The sequence below is a fragment of the Lipophrys pholis genome (genome assembly GCF_963383615.2).
Source record: "Lipophrys pholis genome assembly, chromosome: 5".
NCBI classification, from domain to species: domain Eukaryota; kingdom Metazoa; phylum Chordata; class Actinopteri; order Blenniiformes; family Blenniidae; genus Lipophrys; species Lipophrys pholis.
Window position 1 is genome coordinate 26,069,521 of NC_137628.1, and position 25,130 is coordinate 26,094,650.

At 40.6% G+C, this 25,130-nt stretch overlaps 3 protein-coding genes across 3 annotated transcripts; all 3 read left to right on the plus strand.

Moving 5' to 3' along the window:
• Positions 1-479: 479 nt before the first annotated feature.
• Positions 480-2,972, plus strand: med28 (mediator complex subunit 28). Its single transcript, XM_080463128.1, has 4 exons — positions 480-666; positions 1,928-1,994; positions 2,100-2,212; positions 2,393-2,972. Exons 1-4 carry the CDS (start codon positions 505-507, stop codon positions 2,594-2,596), a joined length of 546 nt encoding a protein of 181 aa, XP_080319254.1. The 5' UTR covers positions 480-504; the 3' UTR covers positions 2,597-2,972.
• A 2,260-nt stretch (positions 2,973-5,232) lies between these two features.
• klhl2 (kelch-like family member 2) lies at positions 5,233-16,090 on the plus strand (the record flags this gene model as incomplete). Its single annotated transcript, XM_080464627.1, has 15 exons — positions 5,233-5,300; positions 7,427-7,546; positions 7,996-8,102; positions 8,248-8,369; positions 9,194-9,356; positions 9,540-9,649; positions 9,731-9,847; positions 10,289-10,438; positions 10,543-10,660; positions 11,519-11,716; positions 12,105-12,206; positions 12,328-12,456; positions 12,584-12,724; positions 13,389-13,532; positions 14,530-16,090. The coding sequence occupies 15 exons, from the start codon at positions 5,233-5,235 to the stop codon at positions 14,556-14,558; spliced, it is 1,818 nt and encodes a 605-aa protein (XP_080320753.1). The 3' UTR covers positions 14,559-16,090.
• Positions 16,091-18,815: 2,725 nt separating this feature from the next.
• Positions 18,816-23,600, plus strand: msmo1 (methylsterol monooxygenase 1). The gene is made up of 6 exons (XM_080463116.1): positions 18,816-18,871; positions 20,112-20,405; positions 20,759-20,907; positions 21,294-21,420; positions 21,569-21,723; positions 22,741-23,600. The coding sequence occupies exons 2-6, from the start codon at positions 20,151-20,153 to the stop codon at positions 22,928-22,930; spliced, it is 876 nt and encodes a 291-aa protein (XP_080319242.1). The 5' UTR covers positions 18,816-18,871; positions 20,112-20,150; the 3' UTR covers positions 22,931-23,600.
• The last annotated feature ends 1,530 nt before the right edge of the window (positions 23,601-25,130 follow it).

Sequence of the window (25,130 nt, forward strand, 5' to 3'; positions counted from 1 at the left end):
CAGTGTTGTGGTGTGAGTCACTCTCACCTGACAGAAAGAAGTCTTTGGTTTGAGTCTGGGCTTGGAAGATTTTATTTGCTGCACCACACACTGCAAAAAGTAATTTGATGTGTGTCGTACAGTGCAACTAACAGTAAAACATTTTTTTACAATATCAATATATCTTCTCTGCTTAATCTTGAAAGGGTCATGGTCAATCACAAGTGACCTAGTTTTGACCCCACGTGACCTGATGCACCTTGAAATTGTGAGTGTGAAGACATGACCATTGTGTACTTTGTCTTCATCCACCGACTCTATCAATCTGGTAAAAAATATTTCCACATCATAATAAAAGAAAATGTCTTTTCCATGAATGGTGCCGCTGGGTCGAAATGCCCCAAAATGAGGCATGTCACAGATCTCTGCTTCCAAAAAGAGCTTCGGTACTCCACATCCGGGTGATCCACTGAGACGTCCGGCTGCTTCTGCGCATGCGTAGACTGAATCCTTCCTTAGCAGACCATGATGGCGTCATCCTTGAGCGGGATGTTCCCAGGCCAGCAGCCGCCGGCTCCTCATCCCGTTGTGGGACCAGGTGGACCTGGTCAGCCCGGTTTCCCCGGCAGCGCTCCCAGGGCTCCGGGAAACAACACGCTGGTGGATGAACTGGAGGCTTCCTTCGAGGTCAGAGCGAACCTCGCCGTGCTAACTGTTGTTAGCTTCTCACGCTAGCTCGATTTGCTTGTTTTGCTACAGATTATTCAGCATTAGGTTTCAAAATCCGCTCCGGCTGTCGCTTATTTCAGGTAGCATCAATATAATTGCCACTATTGCATGAACATAAACACAGTGAATGCAAACTAAGACACTGAGAGTCTCTTTTCTATTTAGTTCAGCGATGAGTAGTGCATTTAGAGTTGATCACTCTTCAGAGCTAAATCTTCTCAGTTCAGTGAAATATCCACATCTCGGATTGTTTGACTGTAGATTCTCAGCGGTGTCTACACCACGAACATTTGCAGCCCAAAGTAAATAGGATAAACAATAACAGTGGTTTGCATTCATGCCAACGACAACTGAGATTTTGGAGGTTTGATCTGTCAAAATGAGTCTTAATCTAGATCCATAACAATAAACTTTGAATTATTTACAGAGCGTGGCATTTGTCAATGGAATAATGGCTCGTTAGTAGTTGTTGGTTATTCAGGATCCCATCACTCAAGTAGGACTCTTATTTCTTACCTACTTTTACAATGTAATTCTCGTCCATAGTATTTTTATTTTTATGATTGACTTTCCTAAAGTCCGTGCCAAAAGTACACTTATATCAAGTATAGTCCTCACACGAGAACGGTAAAAACTTGCAATGAAATAACAGTTGAGACATAAACTCAAAATTGAAACTCCAAAAAAATGAAACGCTTATTCAAAAGATCAACAAACTTTTTAGTCACAATGACCAAACTGGTGTATTTCTTTCTTATAGGCAACACAGATTTTTAGATAAATAAATATTCAACACACTCGTGACTAAACTGTCACAAACTGGAGCAGGACGAGTAAATATAATACTTGAATTGGAGAGTTTTTCTGGACTGATGAAAAGCATTTCATCTCAGTCTCATTTTGTGGCTTGTGCGGTCAAGGACATGTTCGCTGGCAGCCTTTGGCTTTTCCCAATGAGTGTGTTTTGCTTCTCTTTGACTCAGGCGAGAAAACTGGTAAAATTCACAGGAAAGCAGAGTATAAAGGCACTCCAAAGCTTTTCCTCAGAAGCTGTATGTTCTTTATTTATTCAGGAATAAGGGCCTATACACCACCTGTACAGCAAATCTGTGTGGCACTATTCTCTATGGAATTTCCCCCTTGTGGGACAAATAAAGGAATATCTGATCTAATCTAAAAAGCTGATTTCCTCATGTTGTTCTCCCTGTTTTTCCTTTAGGCGTGTTTTGCCTCTTTGGTAAGCCAAGACTATGTGAATGGAACAGATCAGGAGGAGATCCGAACAGGTCCGTAAAGCTTGAATGTATTTATTGTTTCATCATAGGACTCATTGTAATTTGTGTATTCCTTCATGGTCTGTGTTTTCATGTGTGTTTTTTTTTTTTTTCTAGGTGTGGATCAGTGCATTCAGAAGTTTCTGGACGTGGCTCGACAGACGGAGTGCTTCTTCTTACAAAAAAGGCTCCAGCTGTCTGTGCAGAAACCAGAGCAGGTTGTGAAAGAGGTACTGTCCCTTCACTCATCTCTGTGTGGATAAAAAAAAGAAAATATATATTATATTTGTGTTCTCAGAATCATCTGCATGAGCAACATGAACTCTTCAACACATAATATTTATTCAACTCCATTTGTTGTTGTGGCCTCTTCCTTCTCAAGTATGTTGTTGTTTTTTTTCTCACTTTAGGATGTGTCAGAGTTACGTAACGAGCTCCAGAGGAAGGAATTGCTGGTTCAGAAGCACTTGACCAAGCTGCACCATTGGCAGCAAGTGCTGGAGGACGTGAGTGTTCAACATCGCAAGCCCAGCGACCTTCCCCCTCCTGGACCGCTGGCCTTTCTAGAGCAGGCGTCTGCTAGTCTCCCCCCTGCACCTCTAAAGCCCAACTGATGACTCAGTGGTTACGGTCATGTTAACAGACTCCAACGTACAGAACTTCACAACCGTGAGGAGTCTGTATTGGAACGATGGATGAGCACATTAAGCTCATAAGAATCATGTGAAGCCTGATCTTAGGGTTTGTTGCAAAACAGGAAACAAACACTTCCAGTCATCGAGTGTTGGGTTCAATTCCAGTCATGGTAAACACTCTTTACATGTGCTTGCAAAACTGAGCAGCAGGTTGCAGCCACTACCAAGATATGGAGAAAATGTAATTTAAGTGTTGTTTTTTTTCAGTATTTTGATTTATGTACATATTTCCACTGGATGTTTTTTTGTTAGTTTTGTTTAAATGAAAAAAATAAAACTTTGTATCTTGACTCTCCTCAGGTCGTCTTCTTGGTTACGTGTTGTTTGCACGTATTGCAACACTTTGTAAATTGGAAGGAGTAATTTAACAGGCTATTTCACAAATTCCTCGAACATTGGTTTAGTAGCCTCTAATCTAACCTCTGATACTATCAGGCAAAACTAGTTGCAGCTACATTTATGTGAACTGAACTGGTTCATCAAATTCAGAACCAAAATGATGTTCTTCATCTGCAGGTGTAAAGGGATACCATGCAGGCAAATACAGTTTTTATTTATTTATTTTAATATGTCGTGGACATGCAATACTGAGTCAGCCTTCAATCTTCCCATTATGTCAGTCACCTCGACTGCATGTCTTTCAGCCGACAACCACTTTAGGTTGTCGGCTGTATTTGCACTACAGTGTCCTCTCAGCATTATGATCCATTAACTAGCTGCCAGCTGCTTTACGTCCATGTCACTTCAGAGGACTGCCGTCTTGATGAGTGAAGCCCGATCCCGCTGACAGCCTGTTGTCTCTAATGTATTCATGGTCTTCGCACTGTAACAGACTTGTTCTGTTCAGCTTCACAGCTCTCGCCTGCTCGCTGAGAGAACAACTTGACAATCCCCAGATGGGACAAAGCTCCCCACAAAGCAGGGGTCTGTGCTCCTGACATGAGGACAACTGTCAACTTACTCTTTCAGTAACATTTTTTTAAAAATAGATTTTCACATTGGGATAAAATAGCTTTAAGTAAATAAGCTTATTTTGGCTTGTATCAAATCTTCCAAGTTCCCACTGCACTGTGTGGAGGCTCATTTCTGTCTGGAAAAAGATGAAAAGCGTCACCTGAAAGACAAATGTCTGTAATGTAAATTGACACAACTTAAATGTTAACTCACACATGTGTACTTAAAACAATAATTAGGACGTATTGGTACTTTCATTACAACACCAATATATAAAAACGGAAAAGCCTGAATCTTCACCCTGCTGCTGGTTCCATGTTGAATATGTAACATGACACTGACCTCTGACATGCAGCTCTATGTTTGGAGCAGTGAGTCAACATTGTGTGAGCTGGTTGGATAAAGCTGTTTAAAGTTGCACTAAAATTTTTGACTTTATAATTTAATTAGGTGAAAATAATGAGACACGAGAAAGCACATAAGACTGGAAAACAAATTTATAAATCCTCGAACAGACCGAAGACATACTTGTTCGGTTGATTGTTTACTGTCCTGTTTGTGTTCTTTAAACTCTAGATACACCAAAGATGCATATGTGGACGCAATTTCTTTGAAAAAGACTCACAATGAAGGCTTTTAAAGTGTCTATAAAAACAACAAATAAACAAAAAGTATAAAAACAGTGAAAAGAAACATGGTCTAGTTATTCTTTTTATTCTGACATGAGGGGAAATGTCTTGTTGAAGGTAAAATGCCCTGTTACTACTGTGCAACATCTTTCTTTAATAAAAAAAATATTCATAACTAAAATAAGTTATAAGTTATGTTTTGTGATCACTCAGACTTCTTTGTTTTTGGAGGTCAAGAGAAATTCAGCATGGCAATGCAGCAGCATGTCAAAAGCTTGAATTTCCATATATTTTTTATGCATAATCTGAAATATTTGAAAGCGGTTTTGTTTTTTTTATTCATTTTATAGCTCATGTGCATAGTAATAGAAACAGAGCACGTGCACCGGTGGTCTCTCTCTCTCTGTCTCTCTCGGTGGGTCCCGTTGTCGTTCCCCGGCTCAGTCTTCCACAGCTAGAGGGAGACAGCGCTTTCTTACCGGACGCCTTGGCCGCTCCGAGGAACCGTCTTTACCGTCATGTCCTTGTTTGTGCGTTTTAATCAGCGATTGGAAAATAACAGGTAGCCTCGCACGTCCGCCTCTCGCACCCATATTCACCCAGGAGGGAAGAGGAGGGACGGGGGGAGTCAATAAACCCCCCTCCCCCCCTAAAACATAAAAAATAAGCCCCGTCCGGCGCGGCGGTGCTCTCCTCGCGCTGCGCGTTTTTCCGAGCCGCCGGGAGCAGCAGTCCGTCCGCCGGGTCCAGCAGCAGCAGCAGCAGCAGCAGCAGCCGGGCTCCGGCGCAACGTGTCTGTGGAGAGTGCCACCGCAGTCGGGGCTGTGTGTTTCATTTATTAATTTATTTTTTACATGAGACGGGGCTCCAGTCAGCCCGTGTCTCCCCCCCAGCCACCCCCCGCCTGTGGACAGATGATGGCCGTGGTTCACGCCTGAGTTCGGAGCCGTCAGAGGACCGTGCGGATATGGAATGGTGCATGCCGCTGGGCCAAGTTTGCAGCCTCTGAACAAGCCCGGAATCATGGACAGTCATCCGCTGTGAGTGCACCGCCATACCGTGTGTGTGTGTGTGTGTGTGTGTGTGTGTGTGTGTGTGTGTGTGTGTGTGTGTGTGTGTGTGTGTGTGTGTGTGTGTGTGTGTGTGTGTGTGTGTGTGTGTGTGTGTGTGTTGACGTCTCCCCGTGGCCGTGTGACGGATGGTGCCGCATTGACAGAGACAGCGGCCAGCCGGCTGAGCCGCTCACTGACCGGGGGGACCGGGCACCGACAGCTCCCCCGGTTCCTCCCGGTTCCTCCGATCCTACCGATCATGTTGTGTTTGTTTGAATCACGAAGGTGTTTTTGTTTTGTTGGCGGGGAGGATGTGTCAGTGGCCACCCGGCGGAGTGTGTAACGTGTACGTGTGTTTGTGTTGTGAGTGTATGTTTGTGTGAATGTGTGTGTGTGTGTGTGGGTGTGTTTTTGACAGCAAACAATTACCACGTGATTGTGCCACGAGATGAACAAATCAGATTTGCATTTTGGGCAGATTTACACGATGAAGGAGAGGTGACACAAATCATTCAATGAGCCTATATTCACACCATATTAAAAATCCAAATGTTGGACTTTAACTTCACAGTTACATTTCACATATAATCTTAGATCAGGATTTCCAATCCAATCCAACTTTTTATATATATATATAAATAAAGTTGGATTTGAAAATTTTCAAGGCATTTTTGTTTAATTCTTAATATTATCTTATGAGTTTATCTCAAAGTTTTACAATATTCAACAAATCACATTAAAAAACCCACAGAAAAGATCAGATTTTACCTGAGATGTTCTGTGTATTTTTCAATTTGATGCCATAATTCACACATAAATCACAGTTAAAGCCCAAAAAAAAAAAAAACAGCCTAAAGTTTTTGTTAGTTTTTATGTTGAGTGTGTGAAAATAACTGAAGTTCATTTGTTTTCAATTGCACTCATAATTACACAAAAGATATTAAAACTCGAGTCACAATGTTAGGTACCCGATACAAATCCTGAAAGAACTTCCACTGTATTATATCAGGACAGTGGTGTTGTGATCACACTCTCACCTCACAGTGACTCAAGCCTCCGGCTGTGGTCTGGTTGTGGTCTTTCTGTGTGAGGTTTGCATGTATTCCTGATAGATTGATGAATAAAAAAATATGCATTGTATGAAAATATCATCAATTAACTAATTGAAGCTTTCTAATAAACCTCAGATGAGATTAAAGATCACATTTTGTCAGGTGTTATGAACACGTGACTGCATTAAGCTGTTATGGTCCAGAGGCCACAGCTTTTATTGTTATTACAGTTAGTTAAATAAAGAATATGAACTCAATTAAACACGATAATAATAACTGATAATGAAGCTCTTAAGGAGAGATTCACATTGATAGACTAAATTAGTGTAATAGTACATATCGGACTGGACCAAGAATAAACCAGAAACATCCAAAGTGAACTTTGTTGGTAATGAAGATTTGACTTTTTTTTTTAAAGTTTCTTCTGAATACGAAACCTGTTGAATTCTACAAATCCAAACCAATGTTATATTTTAATATACATCAGCTCATATTTATTAAACAGGGATCAGGGTCTAATTAGATAAAAAAAAAATATATATATATATATATATATAATCTGAATCTGCTCCTGATAGATGAGGAAAGATCTCATTTCCTAGTTCGCTGGAGTCACATGACAAAAAAAAAGTGTGCTGCCTCCAGCAGTGTTGTTTTATTGCTGCAAGCAAAGTCGACACTGCGTATATCAAGTAAGATGGAACTTAGTAGGTTCAATTTGTTATCTCGCTATATTCATTGTACAGCTGTTTATATATATAAACCATCTAACCGTGCCTATAAAGCTTTGTAGTTGCAAACAGAAAGTTTGTATCTATTGATGATGGAGTTTGGAAATTTGTTCCTCTGCAAGAGTAAATTATTTGTGTACGGAGTGAAAACATTTCTTAACTTTCATCAAAACTGCTGCAATGATGTCCGACCTGCTTCTGCCAGCTCTCTGAAACCTCCGACTTTAAGATTGGGGGAGAATCCATTCTAACCACACTCGCATTCCAGAGGAGCAATTCCCCCGCTAACCTTTGAATGATTGTTTCATGTCTGTTGTGCTGCGCTTCTCAGGTGCACTAGACTTTGTCCACACACTCTGGACAAAGAAGACGGAGTGGAGAGGCAAGGCCCCGTCACTCTGAACCCTCGGCACATGAGGAAGGCCTTCAAAGTCATGAACGAGCTGCGCAGGTGTGGCACATTCCCTCTTCGGTCCGTGGCGTCTCCCGACTCTCGAATCCTCCTTGTCAGGCTGGGCGACTCGCCCGAAAAAGAAAATCTAACTTTTTTTTTTTTTTAGAAAATTTCGATTCGATTTTCTATTTTATTTCTCAATGCAGACATCAGATATATTGTCAAAAGTGCAATTTTATTGCTTTGATTGTCCTCTGAGTTAAAATGCATATAAACAATCCCAAAATAAAAAGTAAATGAGGCTCAGTCAAATCCAAGCTTTAACCCAGGTTTAAGCAAAAGTGCAACATCAGCTACGGAAAACCCGCAAGGAACGGTAGAACGGAATGTGAAAAATGCCCCAAAAACTGTGGGGAGAAAAAAATTCGATTCATTGATTTAATCGATTTCTTTGCCCAGCCCTACTTCATTGTAAGCTGCTTTCTGTCATCCTTTCACGTGTCCAGCCAGAGCCTGTTGTGTGACGTGACCATTGTGGCTGAGGATGTGGAGATCGCTGGTCACAGAGTGGTTCTGGCCGCTGGAAGCCCTTATTTCCACGCCATGTTCACAGGTAATGACTCTAATTGCATGCTCTGTTGGCAAAGCTGACAGGTGTCTGTGTGTTTTGATTTATTTTGTTTTTTCTTCTTCTTCTTTTGTGGTGATTATCACATTACAGTTTGTGATAAATAATGGCCTTGTTTGCGCTCTCACAGGGGAGATGGCGGAGAGCAGGGCGAAGCGAGTGAGGATAAAGGAGATGGACGGCTGGACTCTGGGTCTGCTGGTGGACTACATCTACACAGCAGAGATACAGGTCACAGAGGATAATGTGCAGGTAAACACACACACATGGTTGGATAACTATAACCTATTTTACGATTAGCAGAATCATAGCATTCACAGTCTCATGGGGATCCTTGGTAATTGACGGGATGCGAACTGCAAAGTAGATATGACCTTTTTACTTTCAGATTTCTGGGAACTTTATACATTTGCATCATGAAAATGTTGAATGTGTTTGATAAGCTATTTGATTTTTCACTTATTTCGATTTAAATTGTTTGTACAGTAAAAATAAATAAATAAATAGGAAAAACGTCACTTCTTATGACATTTAAAAAATGGATATGCTGTAGTGATTCCACAACTTATGAGCTAAAATTATAGAGTTCAATTATTTTGGTTTAAGTCTAATTAACCTAAACTATATGGAAGTGTCACATTGTTTTTGTTGTAACCTATTTTGTGACCTGCAGCTGCATTGTTAGTCAGATATTCTCCCAATTTACCTAATTCATATCAATGGCTGTTCTTAACTCAGTTTTATTTTAATATTCCTATGAGAGTAAAACTGGATTATCTAAATACAGATTCTAATCTGATTCCTCCACATTGATTGCTCCTGAGTTTATTGGAGGTAACCATTTTCTTAATTACTTAGACTCTTCAAAGACTGTAAGTTGGTGGACATGCATTTTCAGAAGTTACCTAATCTTTAAACTCACACGGAAACATCAGTTGTCCAACTGTCGTATGACTTTCAGCAATCCAGAACAACAAGTCCACCCACATCAATAACATTTCCATCCATTCATTTCATCTTATAAATTAATTTATCTGTGCTATTGCACCTAAATGGCATAACCCCATGTTTGTCAGGCGCTGTTACCTGCAGCAGGACTGCTTCAGCTGAATGAAGTGAAGAAGGCCTGCTGTGAGTTCCTGAGCTCTCAGCTTCACCCCTCGAACTGTCTGGGAATACGAGCCTTCGCTGACCTGCACGCCTGCTCTCAGCTCCTCACACAGGCAAACAGCTATGCAGGTTTGTGCTCCTGTGTTTAATTCCTCTATGAGAATATCTTTGTGTGTGTTATGGAGGACGTGGGGCAATGCAGAAGACAGAATGAGAACAAGTGTAATTAATTGGAGTGTGGAGAAAGAAGCGGCTTCGCTTTTGTCTGCAGGCCTTGATAGTGTTAGTCGCACTCGCTGTTTTTGCTTACAGAGCAACATTTCCCCGAGGTGGTGGGGAGTGAAGAGTTTCTCAACTTGGGCATGGAGCAAGTGTCCAGCCTAATAGCCAGCGATAAGCTCACCATTCCCACAGAGGAGAAGGTATAGCTACTGATCCCACCCAGCACACATGAGTGTGGCACCACAGGTGAACAATAAGACTTGTGTGTTTGTTGTGTGCAGGTTTTTGAAGCAGTGATCGCGTGGGTGAATCACGACAAAGATGTCCGCCAGGAACACTTGGCGCATCTGATGGAACATGTCCGCCTGCCACTCCTCTCCAGAGAATACCTGGTGCAGGTGTGTTGATCCAGGGCGCTTTTTTATTTATTTATTTATTTTTTAAATTAATCACAGGCTGTTCAGTTAAACCTTTAATCCACCAGGAGCCGGTGCAACGCATAAACACTTCTCTTTAGAGAGCTAGATGTGGCATGAGCAGGTGGTGCCATGGTTTTAAAAGCATGTGACCAACATATGAAATGTGATCTGAAGAAATTCGGTACATGTGGGAAAGAGTGAAAATCTCTTCACATCTCTGAAAGGAGGAGCACACACAACTGCAACTACTGTGAACAGTTATAAACAGTCGACTGCTGATATTGTTTCAGGCCTTTAATCGGTCTAGAAAGAAACCTGCTGAAGACAATTTGTTGTGTTAAGTGCCCCCAGGGGTACCAGGATGTATAGTAGCACCTCTATCTTGATTGGTTCCTCTCCCTCGATGTTTGGCTTTGTCAGCGAGTGGAGGAGGAGTCGCTGATAAAAAACAGCAGTGCATGTAAAGACTACCTGATTGAGGCCATGAAGTACCACCTGCTGCCAGCTGACCAGAGAGCGCTGATGAAAACTGCTCGCACACGCATGAGGACTCCGGCCTGCTGTCCTAAGGTAGAAAACAATCAATACTGATCGCCTCCTGGCCACCGGAGTCGAGCTCTCAATCCTACTGCAGACAATGAGTGATCCACAGTAACACCGCTGCCTGTGTTCAGGTGATGGTGGTGGTCGGAGGGCAGGCCCCCAAAGCCATCCGCAGTGTGGAATGTTATGACTTCGAGGAGCAGCGATGGTACCAGGTGGCTGAACTCCCAACCAGGAGGTGTAGAGCCGGTAGGACGAGTCCCAATAACATAAACTGCATCAAATGTAATAGCCCGTGTACTGTGGAGAACATAACAGGTTCATAAATGGACCTGATGGAAAAATAACAGATATGTACAACAAAAGACATTTTATTTTGGTCTCATCTTATTACATTCATTTGATCTTCATCATTATTGTACATTTTTTAGCTTTAATATGTCATGAGGTGGCATGTCGACTGAACTGCTTATCCAAATGGTCCGACAAGGACTAATAATTTGTGCCAAAGTCGCATTATTAACTCCTTTTTTTTAGGGTTCTAAACACTCAGAATCACAAAGATTTTTATTACCAGGTATGCTCAGCACACAATGAGTGTGTTTTGAGGAATTTATGCAGCATTAATTATAAACAAAATTAGACCAGGACACTAACACATAACATTTACACATATTCACATGTGGTCATATAGCCATCATAAAAAAAGTTAAAGTTTATGTGTTGTGAGTGTAGAAATAACTAACAAAACAAGTGACCTCCACTGGCTGACGACCACTTGATCCCAGAGTCTTGCTTTGTGGCTGAATGGGTTTTATCTGAAGATAGTTTAACTTAATACTGCATTGATGCATTGAATGGTGGAAATTAGTGATCGTGTCTTCAAATCCTGAAACTATGCCTCATGTTATGAATGTTATAAATGTAATCCTCATGGAAATCAAGAAAATCAGCTTTCATTCAGAGTTTACTCCTTACTCAGTGTTTCAGCAACCGCAGGCTTTTCTTCAGCCAAGCTGGATTAATACAGTTTATAGGAAAGTGGCTGTGAGTGTAGTTCTGTTCTAAACTTGTTTGTTTTGTTTTAATGTCTGTGTTGCTTTTCAGGTGTGGTGTACGTGGGCAGCTGTGTGTATGCAGTGGGTGGCTTCAATGGCTCTCTGCGTGTGCGGACGGTTGATTGCTACGACCCGATGATGGATCGCTGGACGAGCGTGAGCAGTATGCAGGATCGCAGATCGACGCTCGGAGCGGCTGTGCTGAACGGGCTCCTGTATGCTGTCGGAGGCTTTGATGGAAGCACAGGTACAGCTGTGTTTTCAATAAATGTGACGTTGGAAAAGGCTTTCGTTTACCCTGATTATTCTATCCTGCCCCCACTGACAAGATTAGGCTTCAGTATTTCCTCACAACCTAAATTTCAAGATCGTTTAAGATTTCTCGGAAAAACGTCCACATTAAGAACACACACAGTAATATTGAAGGACTTCCAGATCTTGAAACTTGAAGTTATCTTGTCATAGATAGAAGTACTGACGAATTGTAACTATTTCTTCTCACAATTCTGCAGCAATAAAATCAAAACACACCCAAGCATCATTGTTAAAAGAGGTTTAGGTTGCATATAACTACTTCGAATTCTCTATTATATAATTGTAAAGTGTTTGTCTTCATATTCTCTTGGTGTTTGCAGGCTTGTCCACAGTTGAGGCTTACAATGCAAAGACAGACGAGTGGTTCCACGTGTTACCCATGAGCACCCGACGTAGCAGCGTGGGAGTGGGAGTTGTAAATGGTGAACACAATCCACAGTTTGCTTTTTCAAGTCGGAGTCTACCAGACGTACAAACAGAAGTGGACAGGGGAATTTAGATTGTCAAGCTTCAAACGTTCGTTTCTTCACCACTGATTTCCAGGGATCCTGTACGCTGTTGGAGGTTATGATGGAGCCACCAGGCAATGTTTGAGTACAGTGGAAGCTTACAACCCTAAAAGCAACACGTGGAGCTATATTGCAGAAATGGGAACGAGACGCAGTGGAGCAGGTTTCTTTATTGTTGTTTTATCTAATTATTCTTTAGATTCAGCATATTCTATATAAATTATCTTGTATTTATTCATGGAACTGTTGCATTGACAGAACTATTACCATGTGTTTCATGTCTCATTCAGGTGTGGGCGTGTTAAAAGGTTTACTTTATGCTGTTGGGGGGCATGACGGTCCGTTGGTGAGGAAAAGCTGTGAAGTTTATGACCCAGCTTCAAACAGCTGGCGACAAGTAGCAGACATGAACATGTGTCGACGCAACGCTGGTAAGCGACGCAGCATGTCGCTCAGGAAATTCATTGGTGTGCGATGTTCCTGCATTATGCCTCCAGGTCCAGACATATTTGGACATTGACCCAATTGTCAGCATTTCGGTCCTGTTCGCCATTACAGTGGAAGCGAAATATATTAAAATTATATGTTTTTCCAGCTTTTTGAACCGATATGATTTAAACTTTTAGTATTTGGTTGCAAATCCTTTGCAGTCTTTGACCTGAATCCCACCCGACGCTGGCTGCGGTCTCTGGCGATGCCTTTCCAGGCCTTTACCACAGCCGAGCAGGTTCATCAGGCACTGCGCTGTGACAGATTACTGCTCCTATTGTGTAGTTTAACTATGATTTAATTTAGATTAATGCAGAGAAGTAGAAATAAAGCAGGATCTCTTTTTCTTTTTTTCTTTAGTTCTGTCTTCAGCACACTCACCTAAATAGGTGGATTGCACATATAAGATGTGTTGAAACGCTCATCCCATTGACCTGATTCCGATGTGAATAACGTCAAATAAAAGCCTGAAGACTGAATTGAAAGCACATCCTGATGGTTTCCATTACAATGTACAGAACTTCAGTGCTGAGAATTGTTGGCACGTAAAAATATTTCTGGAGCTGAGGATAATTTCGACTAACAGTCCTGTGTTTGTTTCCTCAGGCGTTTGTGCCGTAAACAATTTGCTGTACGTGGTGGGAGGAGATGATGGTAGCTGCAATCTGGCCTCAGTGGAGTTTTACAATCCGAACTCTGACAAGTGGACACTGCTGCCGACCTGCATGAGCACAGGCCGCAGTTATGCCGGTCAGTACGCAACACACTGAGCTTTGCAGACTTGAGGTTACCAATCTGGAGTTTCACACAGGAAGCCCTATGTATTACTACTAGTGTAAAGTTTTGTGTTTTTTTGTGGGTTTTTTTTTTAGCTTACCGGAAATCTTCCTGGTAAACTAGAATATCCAGTATACCTACTGTATGCTGAAGATTTAATAATAAAGGAATGTTCACTCCTTTAAGGATTAATTATCAGGATAGTTAATTTTTTGAATTGAAAAAACCTACCAGGCTTTAGCAGTAGTAAGAAAACTGAAAATCTGTACTCTTGTGCTCAATTCCAAGGAAGAGTTCGCCACTCAGGTTAAAATACAAACTACCTTCAATGCAGGCCACTCAAAGGATTTACTTTAACCACATTTATTGCATTGTCAACAGTTGATTCAATCTCCTGGGATAAAATATCTAAACATGTATATAAAGATAAACCTGCATTTTTTTTCCTATTTGTAGTATTCACTTATTTGCAATAATCATGCAAATCAAAAAGTAGATTTTTTTTTTCTTCATGTTGTGGGTTTACTTCGTTTATTTTGAAAGTAGTAAAATTGATTACTTGGTATTTATTGTACTTAACAACAACAAAGTAGTCTGAGTATTATTATTCCACCTCATCTACCCCTCCCGGGCAAATACTGTTGCGTTATTTAAAAGCCTGCCTGTGCAAATCGTTAAACAATTCAGAGGAGGCATATTAATAAAATAGTTTGACCTGCTTATCGTACATCTTTTGTCAGCTGTGGCCTTCTGGAAACTGGAAGTACAACTATGAATATAGTCAATATGAGAATAATAACTAAGTTTAACTAGTTTGGTTTTGATTCTCAATCACTTGATATCCACCCTTCTGCTGAAATATGTCCATAGCCTTGTGAATAAAACTGCATTGATAAAAGCTACTTCACCAGAAGACCACACAAAGTACATCCAATAATATATATTTATTAATTTATTTTTTTTATTCCAGGTGTGACTGTGATCGATAAGCCCTTATGACTGCTCCTGACACCCATTGCTGATTGGAAGCAGAGCGTATTCTCCTGCTGAATACTGATCTTGGATCTATCCGTCTATGATGCCAGTGCTTCATTGTTGGGCAGCAATAGCACAGGCACTGATGCAGATGAAGAAAATGACGAGAATGTTTTTTGCTGAGGATGAAGGAGATTTTTTTTTTGCACTTACCTGAGCGGGGAGAGCTGTAACAAACGAGCGGCTCAGTCCTGTGTTTTCATCCACTCGTGGGGCCGGACTGCAGCAGCGACCGGACGAACCAGTTGGGGGCGCCACTGTAGCACTGCAGTGCCATTGAAACGCTGCTGATGTGAAGCCACTATCACGGCAGAGTGACTCTAACATTAGTGATGTTAACATGAACCTGCTTTGAGAAAGACCACCTATGGGAGAAGAAGGCAGGGAAGGACCACTTGGGACTTAAGTTTTGTTCTTATGCTCCTGAGGTGTGTGTGTGTGTGTGTGTGTGTGTGTGTGTGTGTGTGTGTGTGTGTGTGTGTGTGTGTGTGTGTGTGTGTGTGTGTGTGTGTGTGTGTGTGTGTGTGTGTGTGTGTATAAAGGTGCTCATCGCTTGCACATGTGGGTCTCTTTGGTGACGCCTGGATCCACGCCGTATGAACGCACTCTGTCTGACCTCTGACATTTTACAGTGTTGCAGCGTGACTGAATGTCAGTGTCACACTACGTTCGCCTCTTTTCTTTCTTCCCTCTTTCTTTCTGTTACGCCTCGAGTACTGTTACTGGCCCGAGCACAGCTAGACTCGGCCACTTGTACACAATGGGGAAATGCATTTGATTTCAGATCCGTGTGCTGGTCGCCTTAGCCTGAGTAGCAATGTGGTAAGCGGTCGTGAAAAAATGGCCGTATACATTTCTTCAAATGAGAAACAGACTTTCGCGGGAGTATTAACCGCTCTGGTGAAGGAGACGCCTCCATCGTGTTGCCAAAAGCAGTGACGGACAGAAGGAGAAGCTGTTTCAACGTGCAAAACAGTCGGATGAATCCGTGCTTTGCTGTCACCTGGCAGCCATGTTAACTGGTCGGAACCACGAGTGACGACAGCAGCCGGAACTCACTGCATGGTCCTTGTCTCTAGCCCGCCGCCCGTTGACCCCTATCCTCTTCTCGTTTGGTGTAGCAACCCTTATTAACTACTGCACACCCTGACGTACTATGAATGTGCCAATTTTAATACGTCTCTTTTTTGTGTCTCTCTTTATGACTACTAATCTGTTCTGTCTTTCTGGAAAGTGACCAAAACCTGCTCTCGAGTTTCTTTTTCCTCAGTCTCTCTTTCTCTCGCCTCTGTATTGAAAATCGCTATAATAGTAACTGGTATCGCTGTTTCTTGTCAGTGTATTGAGGAATGTCATGTAGGCTAATGACTTTGACAACGTTTCATTACTTGTTTTATATTATCATTAATAAATATGCTTCTTGTATTTAAAGCTGTGAAATTATATAATCGGTTTTTAAAACTTTGCCAAAATCAGTAAAATCATTTTAAAACTTCCATGTTCTGAGTTTGTTATTTCAACAGTTGAGACTGTAGTAGTTGGGTATTTTCACTCAATGTGATGGTTAGTGGACTAAGTAGGATATAGTAAATATTCATCCTACTGCAGTCTTAAAGGAAGTCACACCATTTAGCACATTGATCCATTCACACACATGTCGCAGCTAATTAGGCTCCGTTTCGTTTACACGACAAGGAATAGGAGTGTATCCTCAAAACTTTATTCACTTTTTTGTTGGGGGGGGGGCACGGGTCCGCCATTTACAGCCGTTTATACGTCTGCAAACAAACATGGCGGACCCGTAGTGGTATGATTCGCGGTCGATATTCTAGTTTTGTAGTCCCTATCAATAGTTTTACAGTTGAGACTCACCCCTGATGGCATCCGATTATTCATCATCAGTCCATATGAATGTCGGGTTCCCTGCGCACGTCTGTGTGGTTTCATTACTAAAGCAACAGCGCCCTCCCGTGGCCCGGGATACTAACTCCATTGTTGTCAGTGTCACTTTTTTTTTCTCACGGATTACAGGTTGTCACGTGAAACGTTGTCGTGTAAACGGGGCCTTAGGGTCGGAGCACTGAAAGTGCAGGAGGACCTTGTTGAAATTGTAAAGATTATTATTATTGTTGTGATTAGGGTCCAAGCTAGGGATGGGGCCGATCCGATCCAGTATCGGGATCTGGACCTGATATCAACGTACTTCACAGACCGGAAATTTCGGATCCAACCTGCAGATGTTTCTGAGATAAAGTGATTCTGAGGTTTAAAGATATAACACGTTTATTATGAGATGATGATGTCACGCAGACCCCACATTGTCTAAATTGAACAGAAATTGTTTGTACTGCTTCCTTTTCTGACCTTATACTTACCTCAAGTTGCCTTTTGAGAGAATACATGCATACATTTCATACTTTAGAGTAATTCTGTAGAGAGTTTATTACAGCCTCATATAAAATCAACAATAATGCTAATGATAATATTAAACAAACAGAGCTCTGGTATCGGAATAGTATTGGTATCGGCAGATATCCAAATTCAGGTATCGGGATCGGATCAGAAGTGAAAAAACGTGAATCGGTTCATCCCTAGCTGAAAGTATGGCGACGTCACCTGGCATTGAAAAATTTGGATTTTTTTCTTTCTCCTCATGGTTCCTATCTGCTTTGAATAGGAAATTTTTTCACAACTTTTTCGGAAACCGTAAGCCGAGTCGTTAATAAAAGTCATAGCACACTATTCCTGAATTTTCCGCACATTTCGATGTGCTTTGTGTAAACATGCTCCCAACAGTGCAGGGCTAGTTACGCTCTAAAAAATGGCAGAAGAAGAATAATGAAATTAAAACGCAGGAAGAGTAATCTTTGTGTTTCGCCATAGGCAGGCACAAGAATGAAACCTGAATCTCTGTGTGCGCCTATCTGTCGTTATGAGTTCCACCGGTGTCCTCTCTTTCCCTGTGTATTTAAACCCCTCTCCCTCAGTTGTCAGTGTCGGCTCGTCTTGTCACTTGTCGCTTCGGATCAAAATGGCACCATAATATCTGAGGGCGTGGCCAAAAATGGCCATTTCACCACGAAACAGTAAATGTAGTGTAACAAGAGGAAGTGACATGTAAAAGGCCTTAACATTGCTTGATCGACATCAAACTTGACAAACAGGTGATTAGTTGTGCATGACGAGAGATAGAAGCTCTGATGTCTCTGCCCATGCTGTGGCGGTACTGTATTGTAATAGAAAAAGAGTGACCATCTATGTTAACACTGTTTGTGCCGGGGCGGGACAGGTTTTTGTACAGTCCCTCTGACAAAAGTTGTGGATGGCACTAAACAAACGTAACCACCAACTTTTAAACTGGACTGTCTGCGGTGGGACCATGCGACAGAGTTGGGCCGGGGTGTGCTTTGTGTCATAATTTTTTAACCTTTTTTTTGGTTACATAAAACAAAGAGTGGCCAAATTAAGATGTGTTATTTTGCCCATGGACACTCACTGGATTCATTTTTTTTTTTTTTGGTAAGACTGAAACCAGGTTTATTTCCCAAGACATCCTTCATACAGCATTGGAATATTTGTACTTCACACCCCTACTTTGAGTCCTTTAGAACACCCTATAAGCTATTTCATAGAAAATTTTGATTTTCTTTTGATTTATTACATTTATTTCTAACTTTGTCACTTCAAGAATTTACACTTACAACACAAAGCCTTCTGTACAGTTGAAATATTGCTGCTGCTGTTTTAAATCTCTCAGACCCAGTTATTGAGATTTTAATGTTGCTATCAAACTCAGTGTAATCTACTGAATTCAGATGTCAGGCAATAAACAGTTGACTGTGTGATAAAAAGTTATTTTTTTCTTATAAACTGTATTTGGCTGAGAAATTGATTCCTAAAAAAAACGAAATGTAAGTTTCCACAACAACGTCAACAATTTTTAAAACATTCCCAGAGTAATAATCAAAAGTTATAAAGTGATTCGATGTGAACTGATGCAGTATAAAGTTCCCTGGAGGGACCGCCCCTCCGCTTCCCTCATACAGCCTGTTTCTCTCCACCGAGGTTATGAAAGCACCGCCCGCCTCTGATTGGCTGTTGCTGTGGGAACCTCCAGTCTCACTATGATCGCTCCATTCCATCCACCAATCAGGGTGGACGCTCGGCCCCCTGACGTAGGTCTCCTCTCTCGTCAGCCAATCGGGTTGTCGGATTCTCCTGTACTTGACCGGGCCGGACTCCTTCTCTCTCAGGTAGACTGGACGGACCGCGGAAAGGTGAGTTTCGCGCTTCTCACGGGATATTTACGTAAAGTTTCCCCTTTAAAATATAACGCTTGATTGTTATTAATGCATATGATGCGCATATAAAGGCTGGATCTCTATGTAGAAGCCGGGAAAAGCATTTTATAGATATGAAGGCCTGGGCGCTGTTATGCATTACGTACTTTCTGCAGAGCAAAAGTAATTGTTTCACCCTTATTCTCAAAGAGAGGAACGAGATAGCAACTATTGTTAACATTATTATTGCTATTCGTTAATCTAAACATACAAATGAATGCCTATTGATGTCGTTTTGCATACAGGTATTGAGATAGATTGCAAATAGTTAGCTAACTGTAAAGGTTATATGATATCCTACTGAAGATTTGTAGTCAATACTACGTTTACGTTGCTTATAATCACAATTATTGATGGGATATTCAGGTGAAATGCAATGTACTATTCTTAAAAACCAGTTTCTTTTTAGTGATTGGGGCTTTACTGCATGACTAGCAAGCATACCATCTAAATATCATTTTTAACGGAGAATTCCACATAAAAATGAAGTTATATACATTAAGATACAAAGCAATATGAAGCAGGAATTTCTTGTTGAAACAATAAATGCATTGGCTACAACAATGTAAATTAAATAAGATTTAATATTATTTAAATACTAGAATTGTGGGCACATTCAGAGGAAAGTTGTGTTTTTAAACACTGATGTAGATTACATGGTGTAAATTGGATTAGATTAGATTACATAATGACAAGAAAAATATCTGTAACAGAAAGAAATATAAATAATGACAAAAATCACCATATTCTTCATAGATTATAGATATATTTTGTTCTAGTAAGATACTATGTGGTTATATTTTATTCTGCATTCATGGAGAATTTTAAAAAGTTACAGATTACTGATATTTCAAAAATGTTACTGTGTGGAGTGCCAGCAAAAAGTCATCTTTGCAAGTTATGTAATGAATGTGTTTGTATTGCTGTGAATCCTAAATCGTTCTAAATAAATAAATAAACAAATTAAATAAATAATTGTTCTTGATATTCTGACAACATTTATTGATTCAATTAAGTTTGTTGCTCTATTTTGAAAATATGTTCACTGTTCATTAAAGGTTAGGAAAACAGCACATGCTTATACTTTATACTATTTCCTGCCTGTGAGTTTCTGGGCTTTAAGGTACCAGAGCAATATGTATATCATGTATAATAACACTGCATTCCTGTCTTGCAGTCTTCTCTCCAGATCTGCAGTCTCCTCACATCGTCCATCATGGCAGTGAACAGTTCGGCAAACATCCTGAGCTCCGCCTACCTGGCGGCGGAGTACGTCGATGCCGTTCTGCCAGAGAACCCCTTCCAGCCCTCGCTGAAACACGCCTGGGGCTACATGCTGGACAACTACACCAAGTTTCAGATTGCCACCTGGGGGTCGCTCATTGTCCATGAGTTCATCTACTTCTTCTTCTGCCTGCCTGGTTTCCTCTTCCAGTTTATGCCCTTCATGCAGAAATACAAGATCCAACAGGTTTGTGTGTGTTTGTGGGTATCAGCCGCGGGTTTGCATGTCCTTGTCTCAGTCTGGGGATGTGTAGCAGTGCAGTGGTAAACACAAGTGTTGCTGTTGCATCCTGAATGGCCTCTTTCTTAATGTATTTACAAGTACATGCACAGGTATTCCAGCTTCCTCTCCAAACCCAACAACATGTAAATTTAGATTAATTTGGTTTCTCTAAATCAGATGCGTAGGTGATTGGCTCGCTCTCTGTTAGCGCTGCGATGTACTCGAAGCCTGTAAAGGGACTAACCGGGGAGGTTATAGTTCCCCATTCTCGATGATGCTGGTACATTGAACTCGTGTGTGTTTGTGTGTGTGTGCAGGATAAACCGGAGACCTGGGAGAAGCAGTGGAAATGTTTCAAGATGCTGCTTTTCAACCATTTTTGCATCCAGTTCCCTTTGATCTGCGGGACGTACTATTTCACCGAATTCTTCAACATCCCCTATGACTGGGACTCAATGCCTCGCTGGTCAGTGGGAATAACTGAAGTCAGTTATTTCACCAAAGATGTTTCTTAAATGTGATAATCACACATGTCTGATGAGAGAGAGAAAGGAATACACAATGGGTTTTTTTTCATAGACGGTGAATTTCTTTGTTAGAAAGCATAACCTTACCAAGCCTTCCAGTTGCTTGAATAACATGAAAGTCAATTGCAAAAAAAAGTCCTAAATATATCCAAAATACACCATCATAAGTGCCCAGCCATTTCCATCTGCAGCAAAAAAAAGCAATTATTAGGTGATATTATGTAAAACGTGTAAAGTGAGCAGAAAAATCAGTTTTTGCGACTCCTGCTGTTTGTGTCTGGACCTGTCGGGATTAATGACCTCCTCTCCTGGTCCTCTCCACCAGGCCGTACCTGCTGGCTCAGTGCTTTGGTTGTGCTGTTGTTGAAGACACATGGCACTACTTCCTCCACCGCCTGCTGCATCATAGACGCGTCTACAAATACATCCACAAAGTCCACCATGACTTCACTGTGAGTGAGCTGAAGATGCGATAAGATGTGTCGGACGGTTATTTACTGAAGTGTTACTTATTAAACATGCTGCAGCTCTTATTCTTGTGGGGGAGGGGAAAGAATCAGTACACCAACCTGATGTTTTGCCTCTCTGCTGTTTCCGCAGGCTCCTTTCGGCATGCAGGCAGAGTACGCTCATCCCGCCGAGACCCTCATCCTGGGTGCGGGTTTCTTCATTGGCATCATGATTTTCTGTAACCACGTGTTCCTCCTCTGGGCCTGGGTCTCCTTCCGTCTGCTGGAGACCATCGATGTCCACAGGTAAGACACACGTGATCTCTTTTCCTGTTACCGAAAACTGTTGTTTTAAAAATGACTTTGTGGGAGTCTGTGTAATGTTGGGGCATTGAAGAGATTCAAAAAAGTTTGTTTTATACTTGTATTTAGTTATAGCGCAGAAAAAACAGCTGTAGCTGAAGTACTTTATCCAACATTGGTATAACAGTGTCACTGTGCCTCAACTTGATGTAATACATGCTATCCACCACTAGAGGGAAACAGAACACTTGATGTCACAGAAGTTTATACAAGCTGGCACTCAATTTCTACACATATATGTTTTGTAGATTACATGCTTTTTTTTTATTATCATGTAACACATTCATATTTGTTTCTTTTGTTGAGAAATATTACTGATCCAGTTGAGTTTATGTAGCAATGTTTAAACAAACATGCTGCTGATAGTGTTTAACAGGAAGCAAGAAACAACCCATTATAGAGATAAAACATGCTAAAAAAAAGGTAAATAAAAATAAATGCAATACTTATTTGAATATCAGATGATTCAATTTGAACATGCACCATTATAAGGATAAATAAATAAGGATAAAGGTGCTTAACGTGAACTTTACAGACAGAAACCGTTACACTTATATTCATAAAGAAAGTTAAGATGTGCTTAACTGCTTTTTCCATCGTACGGCCTGAGAAAGTCTTGATTTGTAAAGTTTGATTTTACATCCTTGCATATATTTTTTCAAATATCATTTTATCATTCATATATATGAAGTGGTTGTGATATTTTTGTTTATCATTTCACTTAAAAAAAATAAAGCAACTGTATTTCATCAAAAACTTACACAAACTCAAGAGTACTAAGCTTCTTATCTCATGATACTGAACCACACACATCAACTTGAATAAAAAAATCTTTTTATAGTCCTGATACAGAGGCATGTTTGAATGTGAATTTTGTGAGGATGGATTCAGTCATATGCGGTGTTTATATGAAATGTTGTCGTGACCTGATTGTAAATGTCTGAACTTGCTCCCTGCCAGTGGTTACGACATCCCCCTGAACCCGCTCCACCTGATCCCGTTCTACGCCGGCACTCGCTTCCACGACTTCCACCACATGAACTTTGTGGGGAACTACTCCTCCACGTTCACCTGGTGGGACAAACTGCTGAAGACGGACAGCCAGTACAACAGACACATGCAGAAACTGGAAGACAAGAAGGTGGAGTAAAGCACTGGAGCCTCCGCTCACCTGAACTGCTCCGTCCGGATGATGGAGGGGGAAAAAAAATCTCATCAAAGTACTGCCTGTATTCACTGTACACCTTTCGAACCACACTAAAGGGTTATGAAAATGAATATGCAGCACTTTTCCTGAATCGCACCATGTGTTGAGTTCAGTTCACTTTCTGTGCCTTTTACAAGAAGTTCATGTGCTTTGTCACAAGCTGCTGGCTTAATAAAAAACAAAACAATCAACAGCCTCATTTTGACTCGTTATCAAATGAAAAAGTTGCACCGTGTTTCTTCTTTGTTCTGTTTACCTCTGAAAGTGTCGGCACTACAGCACTTCCTCTTCGACTTGATTTGAGTCTTATAGTCGCAGCCTTTTGCTCCGTGTGGTTCAGGCTTCAGTTCGTTTTGAACTATTTAAACTCAGAGTCAACCTCTGAAGCAAGGTGGGCATATTTGATGCAAACCTGTGTGATTTTCTTTTCTTTTCTTTCTTTCTTTTTTTTTTTTTTACTGGAAAGGGATTGGCTTGCAGGTCATTTCCTGAAGCAAAGATTAAAAATTCATGCGATTTTTATTTTTTAAGAAAAAAACAAAGAAACCTAAGTGATGTTTGTTTTTCTGTCTTTCTGTCTTTATCGGAATAAAATGTGAAAACGTTTTATCAGAAGGTTGTGGAGCTTTATTTGACCTGAAATTGCATTATTTTGTGAGGTGAAAATAAAATTGACTGAGTTTGAGGACCAGTCTGCAGCATATCAGGCCTTCATAAGTCGATAGCTGGGATTGGCTCCAGACACTAAGGTTGTGGAGAAGACTGATGTTTATCTGTGATAAATAGCATTTTTCATGTTTCAGCCTGAAATTTCTCAGTACATACACAGTAAGCGGGCAGGTTACATTTGTCTTCCACTTTGTCCTTGGGTATTTGCAAACATGGCAGTTTTATTTGTGCTGCTCCAACACTTCTGATTCAAATAGTAATTGTCCTGCAGAGTCCGATGACTCAGATCGAATGTGTTGCTCCACGTAAAAGAAAAATCCCCAAAAAACACGAAAATCCTCTCAGGCAAGAAGAAAGAAACACTGCTGAGCGTTTGCTGGCTGCCTCCGCTTCCACTGCGCTGCACTGTGGTCACACCCAGGCAGCTGCGTAAAGTTCACCAGCAACAGCGCATATCCAACAGGAAGAGAAGCTTTTTTTCCCTCTGGTTTTTTTTTCTTCAGTTTCATTAACCATGAAACTGCTTGGAATACACGAAAACGTTTTGATAAATAAGATTTCTTACATCTTCGATTTATCTAATGAACTTCCTCAGTTTGAGGGTCAAAGTATTCAAAATGTCTTGTTCTGTTTTGTTGGGTTACACAACAGTTTTCTAGAATTTTAGAAATTTTGAAACATTTTTTTGTGGTGAATCACATATGGTTTGTACATTTTCAAACATAAAACTGATTTATTATTAAGATGACTTGTAAATAAATGAAAATCTGAACAAAAAATACACTACATGTATATTACCAAAACAGTTTCACCTTAAAAGCCTATTGTATAATAAAATCAGTGAAATTAATTGATTTCCCTTTAATCATTTTCAGTTAAGCTCACTTAATTAGTTTTATCTAGTGTTTATCTATAAAGTCTTGGATTACTCTGCCACACACAGTATATCAGACAATGTGATCACAAAAAAAACAGAGAAAAGGATTACATTTTTGGTTTGTTGTTCTCACGTTGCCCAAGAATGACACGAACAGGCTTTGACTTACAGCTCCCTTTTTATCTGTTGCCTTGTGGCCTAATCTTATGTGCAATTTTAAATCGCCTTTCTTTCTGCACTCTATCCATCTGCCATCTTTAAGAGCTACAACATAAAGCACACCGTTTGTTTCTCCCTATTTGTTTACAATCACAATAAACTGTACAATAGATGCAGTCAAAAAAAGAAAGAAAAAAAAGCAGTGGTCAAGTGTGTAGTGTTTTCAGATAAATGAGTGAGTATACCGTTAAAGCAAATATTCAATTTTAAACTAACTTCAATAGTTAATAATAAGTCACTCCTGATTATGCCCATTTGATTTAATATCAAACCATCTTGGTATGTATATTATTGGTTCTGTGTTTATTCACATCTGCAGTTTCACAAATGAATTGTAATAAATGTGTTTTCAGCTACATATTTCATACACTAAATTGC